A 16,024-nucleotide genomic window follows, 5' to 3' on the forward strand; every position below is an offset into this window, starting at 1 on the left:
ATCACATTTCTATAGGAATAAAAATCTTAAATATTGACATTTTGTTCCACGTCATCAGCAACCAGCCCTGTAGTCAAGCTTGGAAGTCTTTTCTAGATACGGAGTAGCCAGATAAGTAATTGAAAAGCTCTTTGCTGTGGACGGGACGGCTGTGGATGCTCCAATACAGGTAATCTCTGTTGTACCTACTGCTCGAACGGATCCGTTTGCTTAGGACCTACCTTCGGGCATCTTCCACAGCTTGCATTTGCTGCTATCTCCTTTTCTCCCTCATCGCGTACTTTTACTAATGATGTTCTGACGCACGGTAAGAAAACATATGCCTGTTCTTTTGATGTGTATATATGTACGTATGTCAACTGACCCAACGCTAAGACTATAAGGTTGCATCTATTTTTAACCGAAAGCGCTACAGCGATCCTACCTGCAGTCAAGATTGAGGGAGACAACAGAACATGCGCACCTAAGATTAACATCATTATGAATACTATTTGTTTACCATGGCGTGTAGCGAGAGAAACTAAAACTCGAAAAAAAAAGAAGGCTCTTTTTCTCTTCCCACATGACGTCATCTAGGCTTACTTATCAATATGTGTTCCACACTGCCTGCTAGATAGTTTGTGTAGTTCTGGTTCCTCAATCTGTAAAGCGGCGTCGTCAAGGCAACTCTACCTTCCGCGCCGTACTCTTTTCTTGTGCTTTCCCCCCTCCGACCAGATAAAGAGATCGTGCGGCAGGCAATGAAGCCGGGATTCACGCTCCACCTGTCGACATGTTAGGAGTTGCTCTGGAGATGGCTGAAGTGACAGAGCAGAGCGACGTCTTTCTTTCGATGGTTCAAGACATTGCAACCGAACTCGACCTTCACCTGGTAAGATTCATTTTATTTATAGATTTCTAAATATCTGAAACTTGCTTGCCTTTAAATTAAATACGGTGTTGTTTATTAATTAGTTGTGTCACAAAATCCTGGTGAATGTCGGGCGGTTGACGGCAGCCGACCGTGGATCTCTTTTCCTCGTCGAATCGGTCAACGAGGATACATTCTGTGATGAAGATGTCGGAACGCCGTACCTGGTTCCAAAACTTTTTGATGTTACCGTCGACTCGGGTATGTTCGCGCCGTTGAGCAAAATTAACTGTAATTACGTGTGTGTGTTGAGATAATGGGGCGGACTGGCCTTCTAGGGACGGGTAGAGAGAGATGGATACTGTGCGCCTGATGCAGTTTTCTTGTATAGCATATGGAGGGGGAAATTGATTTTCGATTGAGTAAAAGGATAGTATATGGACGTCTTTTTTCTTCTTCCTTCTCCAAATGTATACACAAATGCGCCGCTAGGCTGCATGCTATTGAGGGCTAACAGGGGTCCTTTTAGTAATAATGCTGCCGGCGAAGAGGACGACTGCTCCTTTGAAAAGAAGCAGAGCAGAGAGGGGGTCGCAATCAAATCAAGTCCTCGTATAAATAAAATCATTTCCTAGATGTAAGAAGATGGAAATTGCCTCCGAAAACTCGACAGTCAATCTTATTAATGGTCTCAATGACAGATTTCGATGATACTTTGCTGAAAGCGGGCCTTGAAGCACAACCTATTCCGCTAGGAAGCGGAATAGCTGGTCACGTGGCCCTTACCAAAACAGGACTCAGGATTGTCGACGCCTACCGGGTAAATATAATGCTAATTGATTATTAAGTTTTCATCTTGCATGTGTACATGAGATACTTCTTAACACATAATTCCAGAGATGAGGGATTTGTATTTGGGGGGGTGAAAGGGTGCCGTGTAATGATTGGAGGGAAATCGATTCCATGTTCTATGTACTATACATGTCGTATTTCTAGGCTATTGAATTAACTTTTGGATTGGTTTTGGCGGGCGAACGTCACAGGATGAACGTTTCCTGCCTGAAATAGATAAGAGAACCGGCTATGTCACACACAGCATCCTCTGTCTTCCCATCCTCAACCGTCAGGGTGGTGTTGTCGGTGTAGCTCAAATGGTTAATAAGAAGGGAGCCATCAGCGGCTTCACATCATCCGACGAGGAGGTAATGAGCTCTCGTCTTGCACACAGCAGCCCTGATTAAGGAACACATAAAATAAGATAGATTTTCAATTTGAACCTTAAACATAATTACCAAATGTGTGTGTGTGTGCGTACGTGTATGCGACTGCATGATGAGTCCCGATGACGAATTTATTGATCCCTTGTTATTTTTGGCCTCGTGTTCTGAGGCGCACGTGACGTGAATCGAATTCCACATTTCCCGTTTATTTTCGTGATCAAAGATATTTCGGCGGTATCTCTGTTTCGCCGGAATTGGAATCCAAAATGCTCGGCTCTTTTTGCGCGTTCAGAATGAAAAGCAGCGGAATCAGGTACTAGAAACTATATTTCGCTTTATCGTTTATTATTCGCATTAAAGTTTTTTTTTTTTTTTTAATTCACTGGTTTTGCGTGTTTGAATCACTCAACTTTATTCACGGATCAGGTGCTGCTCGGTCTTGCAGAATCCATATTCCAGGAACAGACGTCGCTGAAAAAGTTGGTCCAACTCATGATGTCAAATGCACGAAACTATCTGCATTGCCGGCGTATCGTCATTTACGTCTTTTCACCGTCTGAAGCTAGCGTAAATATTCAACAAAGTTCTGATTGTTTTGTAAAGTTGATCTTTCGGGGGACTTTAGCACGGTGAAGAAATGGACATTACCACTGGATTCGAGTACGTCAATGACGAAGGACTCGGTCGAAGCAGTAACCAGAATTGCGAAATCAATTTACTTTCCAGCGTCCAACTTCAAGAATCGCCCTTCACTCACCTTGCCCGTTTTGTTGCCCAAAATCGCCAAGTTTGAATTTTTTCTTTGTTCGTCGTTTTTCTCGTCTAATGTGACTTTGGAATGTTTAGGTGATACGTATTAATGAAATCAGTGATTATAGCGACTGTTGCCCAGAATTAGCCAAATTACTGAGGGGCGTCGCAGCCCCCATCAATCAATTCCTGTCGCTTCCCATTTACAATGCGCGATCCGCCGTTGTTGGTGTGGTCCAGTTACTCAACAAAGTATAGTATCTCAGTGAGTCTAGGCAGAGCGTGAATAATTAAGATTATTGTTTACCTAGGTGGATGGCAAGGCGTTTACGTCATCGGACAAATTGGCAGTCGAATCGTTCGCCCTGTTCTGCGGGATGGCAATCCACAATACGCAGACGTACGAAGAGGTGTCAAAACTTTCAGCCAAGCAGAAAGTGGCCATCGAGTGTCTGTCGTACCACTCACGCGCTAATGAAGAAGATGTTGAACAGTTGGAGAATGATGTCATTCCTTCAACAGAATACTATAATTTAACCAAGTAATTTATTTCATTTCAATGCAGTTAAAATTTCTTTTTTAAATTCTGACTTTTTGTCCATTATTACAGATACGATTTTATCGATTTTGAGTTATCGGACTTGGATACATGCAAAGTCGTTTTGCGGATGTTTATCCATTGCGACCTCATCAACATATTCCGTATACCGTACAAGGTACGCGATCGATTTTGGATTGCTCCAAGCGGAGAATCGATTTCAATCTAGCCGTTTTTTCTTTTTTAATTTGCGAAATTGATTGTTATATTCCCGCTGGCTGCGCAGGTTCTTTGTCGATGGATTCTTAGCGTCAAGAAAAATTATCGACCAGTGAAATATCATAATTGGCGTCATGCATTGAACGTGGCTCAGACAATGTTTGCCCTCTTGAAAACTGGCAAAATGGAACAATTCATGACCGATCTCGATGCAAGTGGAGCATTTTCCTCTGCCTTCTCTTTTTATTTTATGCAAATGAATGATAACAAAAGACTTCTATTGATTGCTTGCTAGTGTAGATTTTGAGTTTATTGGTTGCCTGTTTGTGTCACGACCTGGACCATCGTGGAACCAACAACGCCTTCCAGGTACGAACATTATTGTGTTTGGTTTTGCATACATCAACTGCTGTTCCTTATTGTGTTTGTTTTGCCTTCAAGTCAAAAGTGATGTCCCCTTTGGCTGTTTTATACTCGACTTCAACCATGGAACATCACCATTTGGATCAATGCACTATGATCCTTAGCGACGACTCCAATAATATCCTACAAGTACGATTTCTGTTTGCTTCGTATTCACTTTGACAAATGCAATTTTAAGGCTTTGCGGTTCTTTTGTAGTCGCTGTCGCCAGAGCAATATAGGCAATCCGTTCACATGATTGAGCATGCTATCCTTTCAACCGATTTGGCTGTTTACTTTCGAAAGAAGAGTAGATTTATCACCATGGTAGAAAATGGAGAATTCAATTGGCAAGATCCTGACCAGAAATCATGTAAAGCGAGCAATTCTTATACGATTATTAGACATTGCCTCAAGCTTCAGTTCTAAACCCATTTCTTTTTGCGTGTGCCTTGCGAAGTGCTTTGCGGTATGATGATGACGGGATGCGATGTGGGTGCCATTGCCAAGCCGTGGTCCATTCAACATCGAATTGCCAAACTAGTCGCGGAAGAGTTTTTCGAGCAGGGCGATATGGAGAAACTGCAACTCAATGAAACACCTATTGTAATTTTATCTGTAAACGGATTTATGATGAACTTATTAAATCTTTTGTTCTCATTCAGGCCATGTTCGATAGAGACGAGAAAGATAATCTACCGAAAATGCAGATTGGATTTATCGACTCGATATGTCTGCCTCTCTACAGGGTAAAATGTAAAATACGAGCTATTGTAATTGAATTCCTAACATTCCATATTTTTTATAAAAGGCACTTTCGGAATCGTTCCCTTGGGTCAAACCAGTTTACGAGACATGCTTGAGCAACCGAGAGCAATGGAAGAAACTGTCTGATCTCGTCGATATGGGTTTGACGTGGATCGATCACCCGTTCATCGAGAAACCCGTAGAACACATTGTCGGTAAGTAAATAATCCTTAACTATTTTAAAATGGCTGACTTAAAAATGCCCATATTGATCTTGCCAGGAAGCAAAGAGAAAGAAAAGATCCCGTTGATTGTGACGGATTTGAGTGCTTCAAACCAATTGGTAATTTGAAAATCAAAGAAAAGTTTTAAGGCTCTTTTCTTTAATACTCCCGATTTAAGGTGGGAAAAAGTGGCAACCGTTACGACATGGACCATTTAAAATTGGAGCAGCCCAAATCAATACTAAAGTCACCTAGCAAGATTATAACGAAATCGATACTCAAATTGCCGAAGAACGTCCCTGCCTCGGGATCAGCTCCTGTTAGCCCTCACCAAGAACCCTCTAAACATTTGACTCGGATGCGTTCAATGAGCCTCAATAGCCCCACTGAGTTGGTCGATATCAAACCCCTAAGACCTAGTCGCGATTATACCAGTAAATTGTGTAGCATTTCTTGAATCCATCAACCCGTAAAACACTCTGATAGACACATCGTTGAGCGGTTGGTATGTCATAATAAAATTCTGAATTAACATTACAAAAAAGTTCAGTAAAAATTTACCATTTTGTGAAAGGTAACAACGAAAATACTGAAATCAATATTAATGTTTGAATGTTTTTATTAATGAATTTAAATGCCTGAGAAGCTTCTCCCGAATTATCACCAATTTTTTCCATATTTTTTCACGGTTTGTTTAATTGTTCTGTACTTCTGTTACTTAAAAAGAAGTCCCGTTCACAAAAACAAACAGAAGCACTGAAGCAGTAAAGTACAGTACAGTGACATGCAACCTTGACAGACTGTCGATAATGGGAAATTGGGAATCGTATTTAAGTAACTCGTCAACCCGACCGATGAGAGTGATAAGTATAAAATATTTTTATTATTCTTAAACATTTAAATAGAATTATTCTCAAATTAATGAGTCATTAAATGAAGGAATCAACTGACAAAAACTGGCAACAGTTAGAGCTTACTCCATCTCACGGTGTCATGCAAATGGCGACCATTGTTGTGCATTTCAATTTAGAATATTTACCTAAATATGCTGAGTTTGTTGGAGTGGGATTGGACTTGTACTTACTGTCTTTTCGTTTTATTTATTAGAAAATAGTAATATAGAGTTTCCTCAATGTTTTTGTTAGTCAAGCACAGATTTCAGCTTTTGCTTCTTTCTAAGTGTTAAAAAATCATTCCTTCCTGAAGCCTGAACTGAATCTTTTGATAGCACAAATTGAGTAACAAATATAAGTATAATATTATATTATCACCTTATTTATACATTTTTCGACAGAATTTTGCGGAATTTTTCGTAATTTTTGTTCTTTTCATTTTGCTTTTTCCTATTGCTATGTTTAAGGGGGGACTGGAAGGATAACCTTGCTTGAACCTAATCGCCTCCTACTCTTTTTGAATTTCTAGAAGAACTCTTCCGCTTGATCCTAAACCAAAGACGTGTACTTCACTGTGATCGGACTCTGTTGCCTTGACTGCAAGATACTTGATGAATCCCTACCTGCTGTAAGCATCCTGGCTTCATGGAAACCGGTTCATCTTCTAAGATGAAGAATTTTCACGATTGTGGAATCCTCGAGTCGTCAAACATTGCATGAAGCTCAGAGTTGTGTATATCTCTCTTGCTGCAATGTCTCTTGCAGATGGATTGGATTACCACTCCTGTAGATGCGATGTCTATAGCTTCATGAGCAGGGGGTGTTGGTGTGCCAACCCATCAGGAAGATCAGAATTATCTTCTTCTCCCTTAAGGAAATGTAAGTTTTTTCGGTTTTGTAATTTGTGTGTTTTGTTGATGTAATTAATTTTACTATTTAAGAACATAAATACGTGGTTATTTAAGGTTATTAGTTGGGATTTAGAGTTGTTTTCCGTTGTCTAACTAACCGTAAAAAGGTCTAAGAGCCTGAAAATGAAGATAACGTTAAGGACATTGTAAAATAAGGTCCTCTTGCCATCAGGCGGCTGACCCAGCTGACAATCGTTTCCGAGACGTTTAACAACTTCAGTGAACGCACTAGATTACGACAAATTATAGACAAATGATTTTAATTTCCTTCAAATAATAATTGTGCCTTGTGTAAAGGTACACAAATTTCTGTCTGCCAAAATTTTATTATTTGAGCGATAGATATTAATCTTACCGTCTTCTGTGTCTCTTTTTCGAGAACATCAAGTTGATCCATTAGTGTGTGGTGAGATACTTTCTTTTATGTCACTTAAGTAAGCTCTACAGTTTGGATTATTAGATTTCCTCAGATAATTATGCTAAGCTTTTCATAATGCAATCAAAGAAATTTACAGAAGTTGTTAAACTGTTTTTACAACTGAATCTTAATTTTCCCTGTTGGTTATCTCTGACGATGATGTATGCAAAACAATGCATTACATTTCCTTTCTTTCACAGGACATGTTAGCCAGGTCAAATTGAAGCTTTTTTTCTAATGCAGAACATTTTGACTTGTCAACTGTTGTTTTTGCTTAAGGTGTCTAACTCTAAAATGTGTGCGCCAGGTGGCCATGAAGTACAGAGGTACGTGGGCGGAGACATTCCGATTTCATGACAGTGTCTTCTTGTTTCGGGAATATTGTCGGACTTCATTGCTAGAAACTACCGGATGCTACTCACTTCGTCAGGTTACTTTGCTTATTTCCCATAATGAAAATGAAAAAGGTATTCTGTTTTGCATTCCTCAAGTTACATTCCTCAAGTTATTAGTGTGTAACATATTTTTGTGTGAATTTACAGGTAAACTAGCCTATAATTCTCTTGGCCAAAATATCCGACGTGGCATGACTTTGGTCCAGATTGCCGAAATGTTAGATTTTGCTGCCTATATAGGCTCTACGAATTTTGTTTGTTTGATCAGAGTAAGTTGTCTTCTGATAGCTCATCTCATCCTGTGCCATATCATGTCACAGCAAAAGTAATTATATTGAACAATTATTCGTCTAGAAGGCGAATAGATAACTTAGTTTCTGTTTTGTAGACTGCCAGTGAAGTAAAAGCAAGTGTGGACCTGTGGTTTTATATGATAATACACTAAAATTATCATCGTCGTAAGTTATTAAATTACCCATTAGATATGTTCATAAAAAATTACGTTCTCGGGAATTTTTTTTTATACAGGCCATTTTGATTTTTTACTGTGAACCACTTTAAACGCTTGCGTACGGCGATCATACGTATCCCGTAGGTAATCATTACAGATTTTTAATTTCCATTTATTGTTGAGTTAATGCTGTTTTTTTCTTTTTGCAATTTATCTACCTTGAGGTAATGATAACTGGATTAATATGAAACTCACCAGACCGACCTGAATTCTCCACCTTTAAGTATTGACAACATTCAAACCACTGCGCTGGATAGCTTAATTCGGTAGTAACAGAATTCTCACGTTCAGTTCACCCGGTGGAAAGGATGGTATCCAACAAGTCAATTAATCTCAACTATCTGTAAAGCTTGTTCCATCAACCTCTGCTGTGTCTACGCAGACTGGCAATCCGACATGCAAAGCATTCTGCCTCCCAGTATGAAGCGCACAACAGACTTCCAACAGCAGATAAAAGTAGAGGTGTACTGCCCATTTTAAATCTTGGTTCTACTTAGTTTCTACAGCTATTTTTCAGCAAAGAAATCACTAACCACGAAGCGGTTTGAGTTTTTCGTCTGTATTGGTCATTCCATTGTATTTGTTAGATGTGCTATCAGATCGAGAATGTAGAGAACTTGTTTAGAATGCAACCCAGCTAAGAGTTAGGTAGAGTTTTATTTCTTATAGGTAAATTTGTAAATAACATAGATAATTTCCTTGTCCCATTTTAGAGTTTCAGTGACATGGAGAGTATGAAGTGAATAATCTGCAATGTGTATGAACATAGATCTGTACATGACACATGAGTACAGATATATAATAGGAAACAATTTTATTTTTTAAATCCATATAGCCAATAATCATTCTATTCTTTCCTACAGATGTGCAATCACGAATGTTATGAATTTCATTTTGGGGTCAATGGAGTTGGTGCTGGTTGCCGTTACTGGCCTTTTGCAACGTCCAGACAGGATGTCCTTCTCGCTTGAAGGTCACGAGAAACATTCCGTAAAACTGGCATGCGGTGGTGTAGAGGTTGGGTGAGAATGACACGTGTTTCATCACTATCAAAGCAGGTACAATAGCCGCAAAGGTAAGCTATTTGGTATTCATTTTGATATTGGTTTTTGTAGACCCATCCCCAGCAACGTCACCTACAGAAGGAAAGGCCAGTTTGCATTTCAATCGAAGGTCATGGAGATCATTAGTAAGTAAAACGTGTCATGCAGTGTTGTAGAGGTTGGGTGAGAACGGAACGTTTTTGCATCATTATCAAGAAAGTAAAATAACCGCAAGGCTTAAGAGGAGGGGTGAGAAAAAGTCGTATAAAAGGCGAGAGAAAACTAGAAAGGGGATCAGTCGAGCGAGTATCTCCGACACGGTAAGAGCTGCATGCACTATTTGCCATCAGCTGCATTCTTCATCGTATTATCAGTTCTCAATCATGGGTAAATTTTCTGTTGTTCCATGGAGTTATGTATCAATTTCAATGTTTTTTTCTCTTTGTTAATATGCTAGTTAATTTTGCATATTATATTTAAAATATTTATTGTCTAGTCGTAGGTAAGGGCAAAGAAAAGGCGAAAGATATCAGTCGAGTGAGCATCTCCGATATACAAGAGCTACAGTGCACCATGTGTCACCAACTGCATTCTTCGTCGCGCTACCAGTTTCAATCATGGGTAAATATTCTGCTTTTTGTATGGAAAGTTTTGGATCTATTTCTATTTTTTTTTTTTTCAATATGCTATTAGCTAGTTATTGTTGAATAATAGCGTTTGAATTTATTAATTGTGTAGTGAACTGTGCTGTTATTGGGTGTTGTATCGTTGATAGCTGTGTCGACCACTGGTGTACCGATGACTCTTGGGTGTGGCGGATACCAAAGCACTACACTACCGCCTTACTGCATCACAACATACAACACAACCAGTTGCTACTCCAATGCCCCCAAGTATTACACCACCAAGGAACCAGAGTGTTACACAACTACAAATGCCGCGCCAGCTTATTACACTGAGGCTCCCCAACACAACACCACCAAGGCATTGGAGTACTACACCACTACATATCATGGGTAAATATTCCGTTACGTGGAGTTTTAATATGCTATCTACTAAATACACAAATTATTTTTTGTCTAGTCGTATGAAAGGAGAGAAAAGGTGAAAGAATTCAGCAGCCGAGTGAGCATCTCCGTTACGGCAATAGGGACTGCCGTGCACTATTTGTCAATAACTTCATTCTTCGTCGCATTACAAGTTTTAAATAAAGGTAAAAACATTTCCATAGAGTTGTGAATCAACTCTACTTTTTTTCTATTTGTTATTATACCAGTACCATAATTGAAAATTAATGTTAAAATGTATTAATTGTCTAGTAAACTATGGCGTCGTGCTGCTGTTGGGTGTTGTATCGTTGATGGTTGGTTCAGCCATGGTGTACCGACATCTCCTGGTTATGGTGGGTACCAACAACAACATACGTAACAACCGCTTACTACATTGAGGCCTGCAAGTGCCACACTACCGAGGATCAACTTGTTACCTCATCGAAGCGCCCAATACTGCACTACAACCTACGTCGCCCCAGCTTAAACGACGAAGGGAGCGGAGTACTACACCACGAAGGGAGCGGAGTACTACACCACGAAGGGAGCGGAGTACTACACCACGAAGGGAGCGGAGTACTACACCACGAAGGGAGCTGAGCACTACACCACGAAGGGAGCTGAGCACTACACCACGAAGGGAGCTGAGCACTACACCACGAAGGGAGCTGAGCACTACACCACGAAGGGAGCGGAGTATTACACCACGAAGGGAGCGGAGTATTACACCACGAAGGGAGCGGAGTACTACACCACGAAGGGAGCGGAGTACTACACCACGAAGGGAGCGGAGTACTACACCACGAAGGGAGCGGAGTACTACACCACGAAGGGAGCGGAGTACTACACCACGAAGGGAGCGGAGTACTACACCACGAAGGGAGCGGAGTACTACACCACGAAGGGAGCGGAGTACTACACCACGAAGGGAGCGGAGTACTACACCACGAAGGGAGCGGAGTACTACACCACGAAGGGAGCGGAGTACTACACCACGAAGGGAGCGGAGTACTACACTAGGCTCCCGTTTACTACACTACAACCTACGCTGCTCCAAAGTACTACTACAGTGATGATTCAAAGCACTAAACCACCAAGGCATCAGAGTATTACACCACTACTTACGCTATTACCATTTACTACACCGAAGCTCCGAACGCACCACTCTTCCCCGAGTTACTACACCACTAAGGCAGCCGAATATTACACCACAAACTACGATCCCGCAATTTTCTACAAGGAAATTTCTAAATACTAGAGCCGAAATGTCTTGAAGTTATTTATATTTGTCGATTATTTTCGTGGTCATTGGTCACTGGGAATTAATAATTGATCTTAAATGGGGAAATAAAAGTTTTAATACGGGTAATTCTTTTGTAAGACTTTTGCTAGTAACTAAAAATGTGTTAACATTGCGACAGGTGTCTATTGGTGTTGGATTTCTTCAAAAACGGCATTCTGTGATGTGAATTGTTTGTTGAATGTTTTAGAGGTGACTACTGCCTTAATCAAACGGACATGTTCTTGTGCTTCGACGATGATATTTCAAAGATTAGTGACGAAAGAAACTTGGTAACTGATGATTTTTTCAAATCTTATAAATAATGGGAAAATGGTTAATCTCTGTCAAAATGAAGGACTTTGTCATTCAAAGAAATATATTGATACAGTTCCTAAACAAAACTTGGTATAAATTAAAGCGCAATGAACAAAAAATCTTATAAAAAGAATTGTGTTATATTATCCCACCTCCACCCACAATTCCACCACATTTTACAGTCACATACATAAATACATACACTTGAGTTAACCCGTTGGCTGCCACGCCATACAACCCGTAGGTTGCTCTCTACTAATCTACGCGCCACGTCTGAAGGATCCATGACCAAGTGGGACTTGCCATTGCTGACAAGTCCGTGCTGACAAGGGGGGGGGGGGGGGACTGAGGTGCATTGCCTTATAACAGGCTTGCCTTGCGGCAAATTTTGGGCTTGGCGACTCTCCGACCCCGCGGCTTGTAAGCCACGAGACCGAACAGCGCGGCCCGTGCAGGGGAGCTAGGGGAGAACAAAGGCGTGGCAGCCGACGGGTTAACTAACACTAACACAAATATATTACCAACAACAAATGATGATCCGCGCTGACATTTTGGAGATACCGGCGACGTTTTAGTGTCCATCTTCTCGACGTTTCCTCTGCATTACCTGAATAAAGATAAAACAATTCTTATTAGTGACATGCCAATAAAAGTTACATAATATAGATAGAAACAATAGTCAGGTTTTTAAGCTCAAACATTTAAAGATGCAATTTTTTTAACTTAAAATCAAGCTTGCAATATTGAGAACTGTAAACAGAACAAAGCTCACTTGCTAGTCTTTTAAAAAAAATCCGGAAGTAGACCGGAAGTAACCATAGCGCCTCAACCATTGAGCTGTCATCAAATTAAACCACATATTCGTGATCTCCATGAAAATTGGGGTCGATTAGGTGGGATTTAAACGAAATCCAAAATTTGGCCAAAATCGAGAATTTTCCTGAACTATAGTTCAGGAAAACTTTCGAAACCGGAAGTACGAATACGTAAAAAAGATAACATGAACTTTACCACAAATTTTACGAGGATCACGAATATGTGGTTCTTTTGCTCCTCAGATGAATATTTACTGAACTACTGACTGAAATGAGCAAACCGGAAGTAGAAAAAAAACTCATTATCAAAAATCTAACAAGTGAGCTTTGTTGGAGGTATAGTCATCGTCAGTTTCCACTAAAAAATTTACACACAACAGCTGCCGATAAATATTTAAAGAGATTTTCAAAGTAACTGAAACTGACTGTTTTGACAGCTGAAAATGATCGAAAAGCCATCTAGCGTTAGAAAAAAGAAACGTCTAAATAACACACTAACACTTCTTTTACGCGCAAGAGGGGCCTGATTTTGGAATTACTACACAGACAGAGAGTTTTACGCAAAAAGATAACTAGTAGATAATCTACGAAAATAATTCAATTGTCCGGTACCTGGCCATAATCCCGTGGTGAGTGACTGCACACTGCAGGTGTGTAACAGCGGACGGAAGCGATCACTGAAGTGATCCAGAAACTCGCCAAGTCGCCAGTGAAGTAAAACCAATTGTGTTTAGAAGCAGTGAAACTAGATGAGCGTGCGTCGCGAAGATAAGGATGGAGAAGAACGTTGATGGAAATCCCTCTTCCGTCATGGTCAGCATTGGCTCAAGAATCTCCGTGCCAGGACCACACGATTCCATTAAGAAACTGCGTGCTCTGTAAAATAAAATGTTTTACATTAATAAAAATATAACAAAGAATAAAGCATTTCAATCTTTACCTATTTTAAGAAGCACACTGATTGTTCATGATGAAAAAACCGTGAAAATGGAATTCACTGCAACCAACAGCATTACTCCACATGTTGAGATCAATTTCCGCATGCTCAAGAAAGGTTCATGAAGTATTGCAGTAGCATGGTGATAGGTGGTTTACTTGACACTCTTCATGTCACTGAAACTCTAAGTGGGAATGGGACAAGGAATTTCTCTACGTTATTTACAAATTTACACAAATTTACCTATGAGAAATAAAACTGTACCTATGTCTTAGCTGGGTTGCCTTCTAAACAGAACTAAAAACAGCCATGACAACAAACATGCTGTTGCAGGGTACACCACCAAAATTGCGAGATTCAGAAAAGATCCTATGGTTCAAGAATACCTATGTTGCATGAAAATCTGAATTGTAATGGTCTGGTAGCAGTAATGGGGGAATACCTTATCTCGGCAAATTTGTATTCCACTACATGTGGGCTTCAAACATGAGTTTTTGGCTTTTGAAATCATGAGGGTCTAATCCGATGGAAAGTGACTGAGTGCTAAGTCAACTTGTTGGAATGACTGACAGTATGCATCTAGAATTTGGAGAAATAAGTTGGTACAGTATACAAATAAAGAATAAACTATGCCAAGATTAACCTACATAAGATACGAAGTTCAATTTGGTATTTGATATCACAGGAATATAAGTATTAATTAGCTACAATTTGTTTCGCCTTTTTCGCCTCGTTTCACGATGTAACAACAACAAAGGCGACACTAGCGACATCTAGTAATGCGTTTTGAATCCTAATTCCTAAGTAGGTAACTAGATGTGCTAGTGTCGCCTTTGTTGTTGTTACATCGTAAAACGAGGCGAAAAAGACGAAACAAATTGTAGCCAATTGTAGCTAATTAATACTTATATTCCTGTGATTTCATTTACCAAATTGAACTTCGTAACTTATACAGGTTTATCTTGACATAGTTTCCTTATTTTTATACTGTATCAAATTATTTCTTCAAATTTTAGATGCATACTGTCAGTCATTCCATACAAGCTGACTTAACGCTCAGTCAATTTCCATCCATTAGGCCCATCATGCTGTCAAAAGACTAAAACTAATGTTTGAATCTCACATATGGAATACACATCTCCAGAGTTAAGGTATTTTCCCATTACTACTACCAGACCATTACAATTCTGATTTTCTTATAACATAGGTATTCTTTTTCATAAACCATAGGACTTTTCTGAATCTCACAATTTTGGTGGTGTAACCTGCAACATTATGTTTACTGTTATAGCTGTTTCTACTTCTGTCTAAAAGATAACCCAGCTGAGAGATAGGTAGAGTTTTATTTCTCTTAGGTAAATTTGTGTAAATTTGTAAATAACAGATAATTTCCTTGTCCCATTTTAGAGTTTCAGTGACATGAAGAGTGTGATGTGAATAATGATGTGTGTATGCATACATGTTACAGTTCTGCTTGATGCCTTACTAAATTCATCACCTGTATGATAAAGGTAAGCATCAATACCACCTATCACCAAGCTACTGCAACACTTCATGACACTTTCTTAATTAGCATCAGGAAATCTCAACATGTGGAGTAATGCTGTTGGTTTCTGTGATTTCCATTTTTACGGTTTTTCATCATGAAAATTGCAGTGTGCTTCTTAGAAAAGGTAAAGATTGATATGCTTTATTAACTGTTATATTTTCATTAATGTATTACATTTTATTTTTACAGAGCACGTAAGAGATCTTTAAGCCAATGCTGATCATTCTCCATGACGAAAGAAGGATTTCCACCGACGTTCGGCTACATCCTAATCTTCCCGACGTACGATCATCCAGCTTCACTGCTTCAGTGCTTCTCATGCTGAAAAACAACTTTTCTTGCTTCACTGGCGAGGCTGGATCACTTCAGTTGCTGTGACACACCTGCAATCACTCACCACGGGATTACGGCCAGGTACCGGACAATTTACTTATTTTCGTAGATTATCTTCTAGTTATCTACTTGCGTAAAACTCCCTGTCTGTGTAATAATTCCAAAATCAGGCCCTTCTTGCGCGTAAAAGAAGTGTTAGTGTGTTACTTCGACGTTTCTTTTTTCTAACGCTAGATGGCTTTTCGATAATTTTCAGCTGTCAAAATCAATTTCAGTTACTTTGCAAATCTCTTTAAATATTTATCAGCAGCTGTTGTGTGTAAATTTTTTAGTGGAAACTGACGATGACTATTCCTCCAACAAAGCTCACTTGTTAGATTTTTAATAATGAGTTTTTTTTTTCTACTTCCGGTTTGCTCATTTCCGTCAGTAGTTCAGTAAATATTCATTCTAGGAGCAAAAGAACCACATATTCGTGATCCTCGTAAAATTTGTGGTAAAGTTCATGTTATCTTTTTTACGTATTCGTACTTCCGGTTTCGAAAGTTTTCCTGAACTATAGTTCAGGAAAATTCTCGATTTTGGCCAAATTTTGGATTTCGTTTAAATCCCACCTAATCGAC

At 39.6% G+C, this 16,024-nt stretch overlaps 2 protein-coding genes and 3 long non-coding RNA genes across 25 annotated transcripts; 4 read left to right on the forward strand and 1 right to left on the reverse strand.

The window, feature by feature from the left end:
* Positions 1–2: 2 nt before the first annotated feature.
* LOC124198618 (cGMP-specific 3',5'-cyclic phosphodiesterase-like) lies at positions 3–5,639 on the forward strand. Of its 4 annotated transcripts, none has more exons than XM_046594546.1 (20): positions 3–115; positions 215–871; positions 955–1,111; positions 1,552–1,670; positions 1,894–2,052; positions 2,294–2,383; positions 2,497–2,637; positions 2,696–2,857; positions 2,917–3,072; positions 3,132–3,361; positions 3,431–3,536; positions 3,645–3,788; positions 3,878–3,946; positions 4,019–4,129; positions 4,199–4,352; positions 4,440–4,585; positions 4,645–4,728; positions 4,791–4,941; positions 5,008–5,069; positions 5,129–5,639. In XM_046594546.1, exons 2-20 carry the CDS (start codon positions 773–775, stop codon positions 5,405–5,407), a joined length of 2,619 nt encoding a protein of 872 aa, XP_046450502.1. In that variant the 5' UTR covers positions 3–115; positions 215–772; the 3' UTR covers positions 5,408–5,639. The 4 variants fall into 4 exon arrangements, with proteins under 4 accessions (XP_046450502.1, XP_046450501.1, XP_046450503.1 ...); XM_046594545.1 differs by having other exon boundaries at positions 42–169; positions 241–871; XM_046594547.1 differs by having other exon boundaries at positions 50–169; positions 718–871.
* Positions 5,640–5,724: 85 nt separating this feature from the next.
* Positions 5,725–11,539, forward strand: LOC124198620. 17 transcript variants are annotated; one of them, XR_006876625.1, is made up of 11 exons: positions 5,926–6,026; positions 6,373–6,722; positions 7,480–7,639; positions 7,715–7,836; positions 7,956–8,025; positions 8,096–8,162; positions 8,243–8,344; positions 8,942–9,742; positions 9,860–10,137; positions 10,205–10,334; positions 10,441–11,539. XR_006876625.1 is itself a non-coding variant. In XM_046594551.1 (5 exons), exons 2-5 carry the CDS (start codon positions 9,739–9,741, stop codon positions 10,566–10,568), a joined length of 492 nt encoding a protein of 163 aa, XP_046450507.1. In that variant the 5' UTR covers positions 9,208–9,267; positions 9,618–9,738; the 3' UTR covers positions 10,569–10,754. The 17 variants fall into 17 exon arrangements, 3 of the variants coding, with proteins under 3 accessions (XP_046450507.1, XP_046450508.1, XP_046450506.1); XR_006876636.1 differs by lacking the exons at positions 9,860–10,137; positions 10,205–10,334; positions 10,441–11,539 and adding exons at positions 8,461–8,534; positions 8,596–8,726 and having other exon boundaries at positions 5,941–6,188; positions 7,452–7,639; positions 7,715–7,892; positions 8,243–8,389; positions 8,792–9,130; XR_006876637.1 differs by lacking the exons at positions 9,860–10,137; positions 10,205–10,334; positions 10,441–11,539 and adding exons at positions 8,370–8,389; positions 8,461–8,726 and having other exon boundaries at positions 5,941–6,188; positions 7,452–7,639; positions 7,715–7,892; positions 8,243–8,301; positions 8,792–9,130.
* Positions 11,540–13,415: 1,876 nt separating this feature from the next.
* LOC124198623 lies at positions 13,416–13,816 on the reverse strand. The gene is made up of 3 exons (XR_006876639.1): positions 13,784–13,816; positions 13,523–13,703; positions 13,416–13,458 (listed from the first exon to the last, which is right to left on the reverse strand). It is a non-coding gene; the product is annotated as an uncharacterized LOC124198623 (long non-coding RNA).
* A 726-nt stretch (positions 13,817–14,542) lies between these two features.
* LOC124198624 lies at positions 14,543–15,140 on the forward strand. Of its 2 annotated transcripts, none has more exons than XR_006876641.1 (4): positions 14,543–14,670; positions 14,727–14,853; positions 14,927–15,030; positions 15,093–15,140. It is a non-coding gene; the product is annotated as an uncharacterized LOC124198624 (long non-coding RNA). The 2 variants fall into 2 exon arrangements; XR_006876640.1 differs by having other exon boundaries at positions 14,750–14,853.
* On the forward strand, positions 15,134–15,441 carry LOC124198625. The gene is made up of 2 exons (XR_006876642.1): positions 15,134–15,192; positions 15,258–15,441. It is a non-coding gene; the product is annotated as an uncharacterized LOC124198625 (long non-coding RNA).
* Positions 15,442–16,024: the final 583 nt, after the last annotated feature.

The sequence above is a fragment of the Daphnia pulex genome, chromosome 7, assembly GCF_021134715.1.
Source record: "Daphnia pulex isolate KAP4 chromosome 7, ASM2113471v1".
NCBI lineage: Eukaryota > Metazoa > Arthropoda > Branchiopoda > Diplostraca > Daphniidae > Daphnia > Daphnia pulex.

Bases quoted from the DNA above. Each gene is read 5' to 3' on its own strand.
- LOC124198618 (XM_046594546.1), top strand. From the start codon at position 773: ATGTTAGGAGTTGCTCTGGAGATGGCTGAAGTGACAGAGCAGAGCGAC. The intron at 1,112-1,551 runs GTATGTTCGCGC...TCTCAATGACAG, and splicing joins TGATGTTACCGTCGACTCGG to ATTTCGATGATACTTTGCTG. The intron at 2,053-2,293 runs GTAATGAGCTCT...TCGTGATCAAAG, and splicing joins TCACATCATCCGACGAGGAG to ATATTTCGGCGGTATCTCTG.
- LOC124198620 (XM_046594551.1), top strand. The intron at 10,138-10,215 runs GTAAATATTCCG...GTCGTATGAAAG, and splicing joins TACACCACTACATATCATGG to GAGAGAAAAGGTGAAAGAAT. The intron at 10,335-10,440 runs GTAAAAACATTT...TTAATTGTCTAG, and splicing joins ATTACAAGTTTTAAATAAAG to TAAACTATGGCGTCGTGCTG.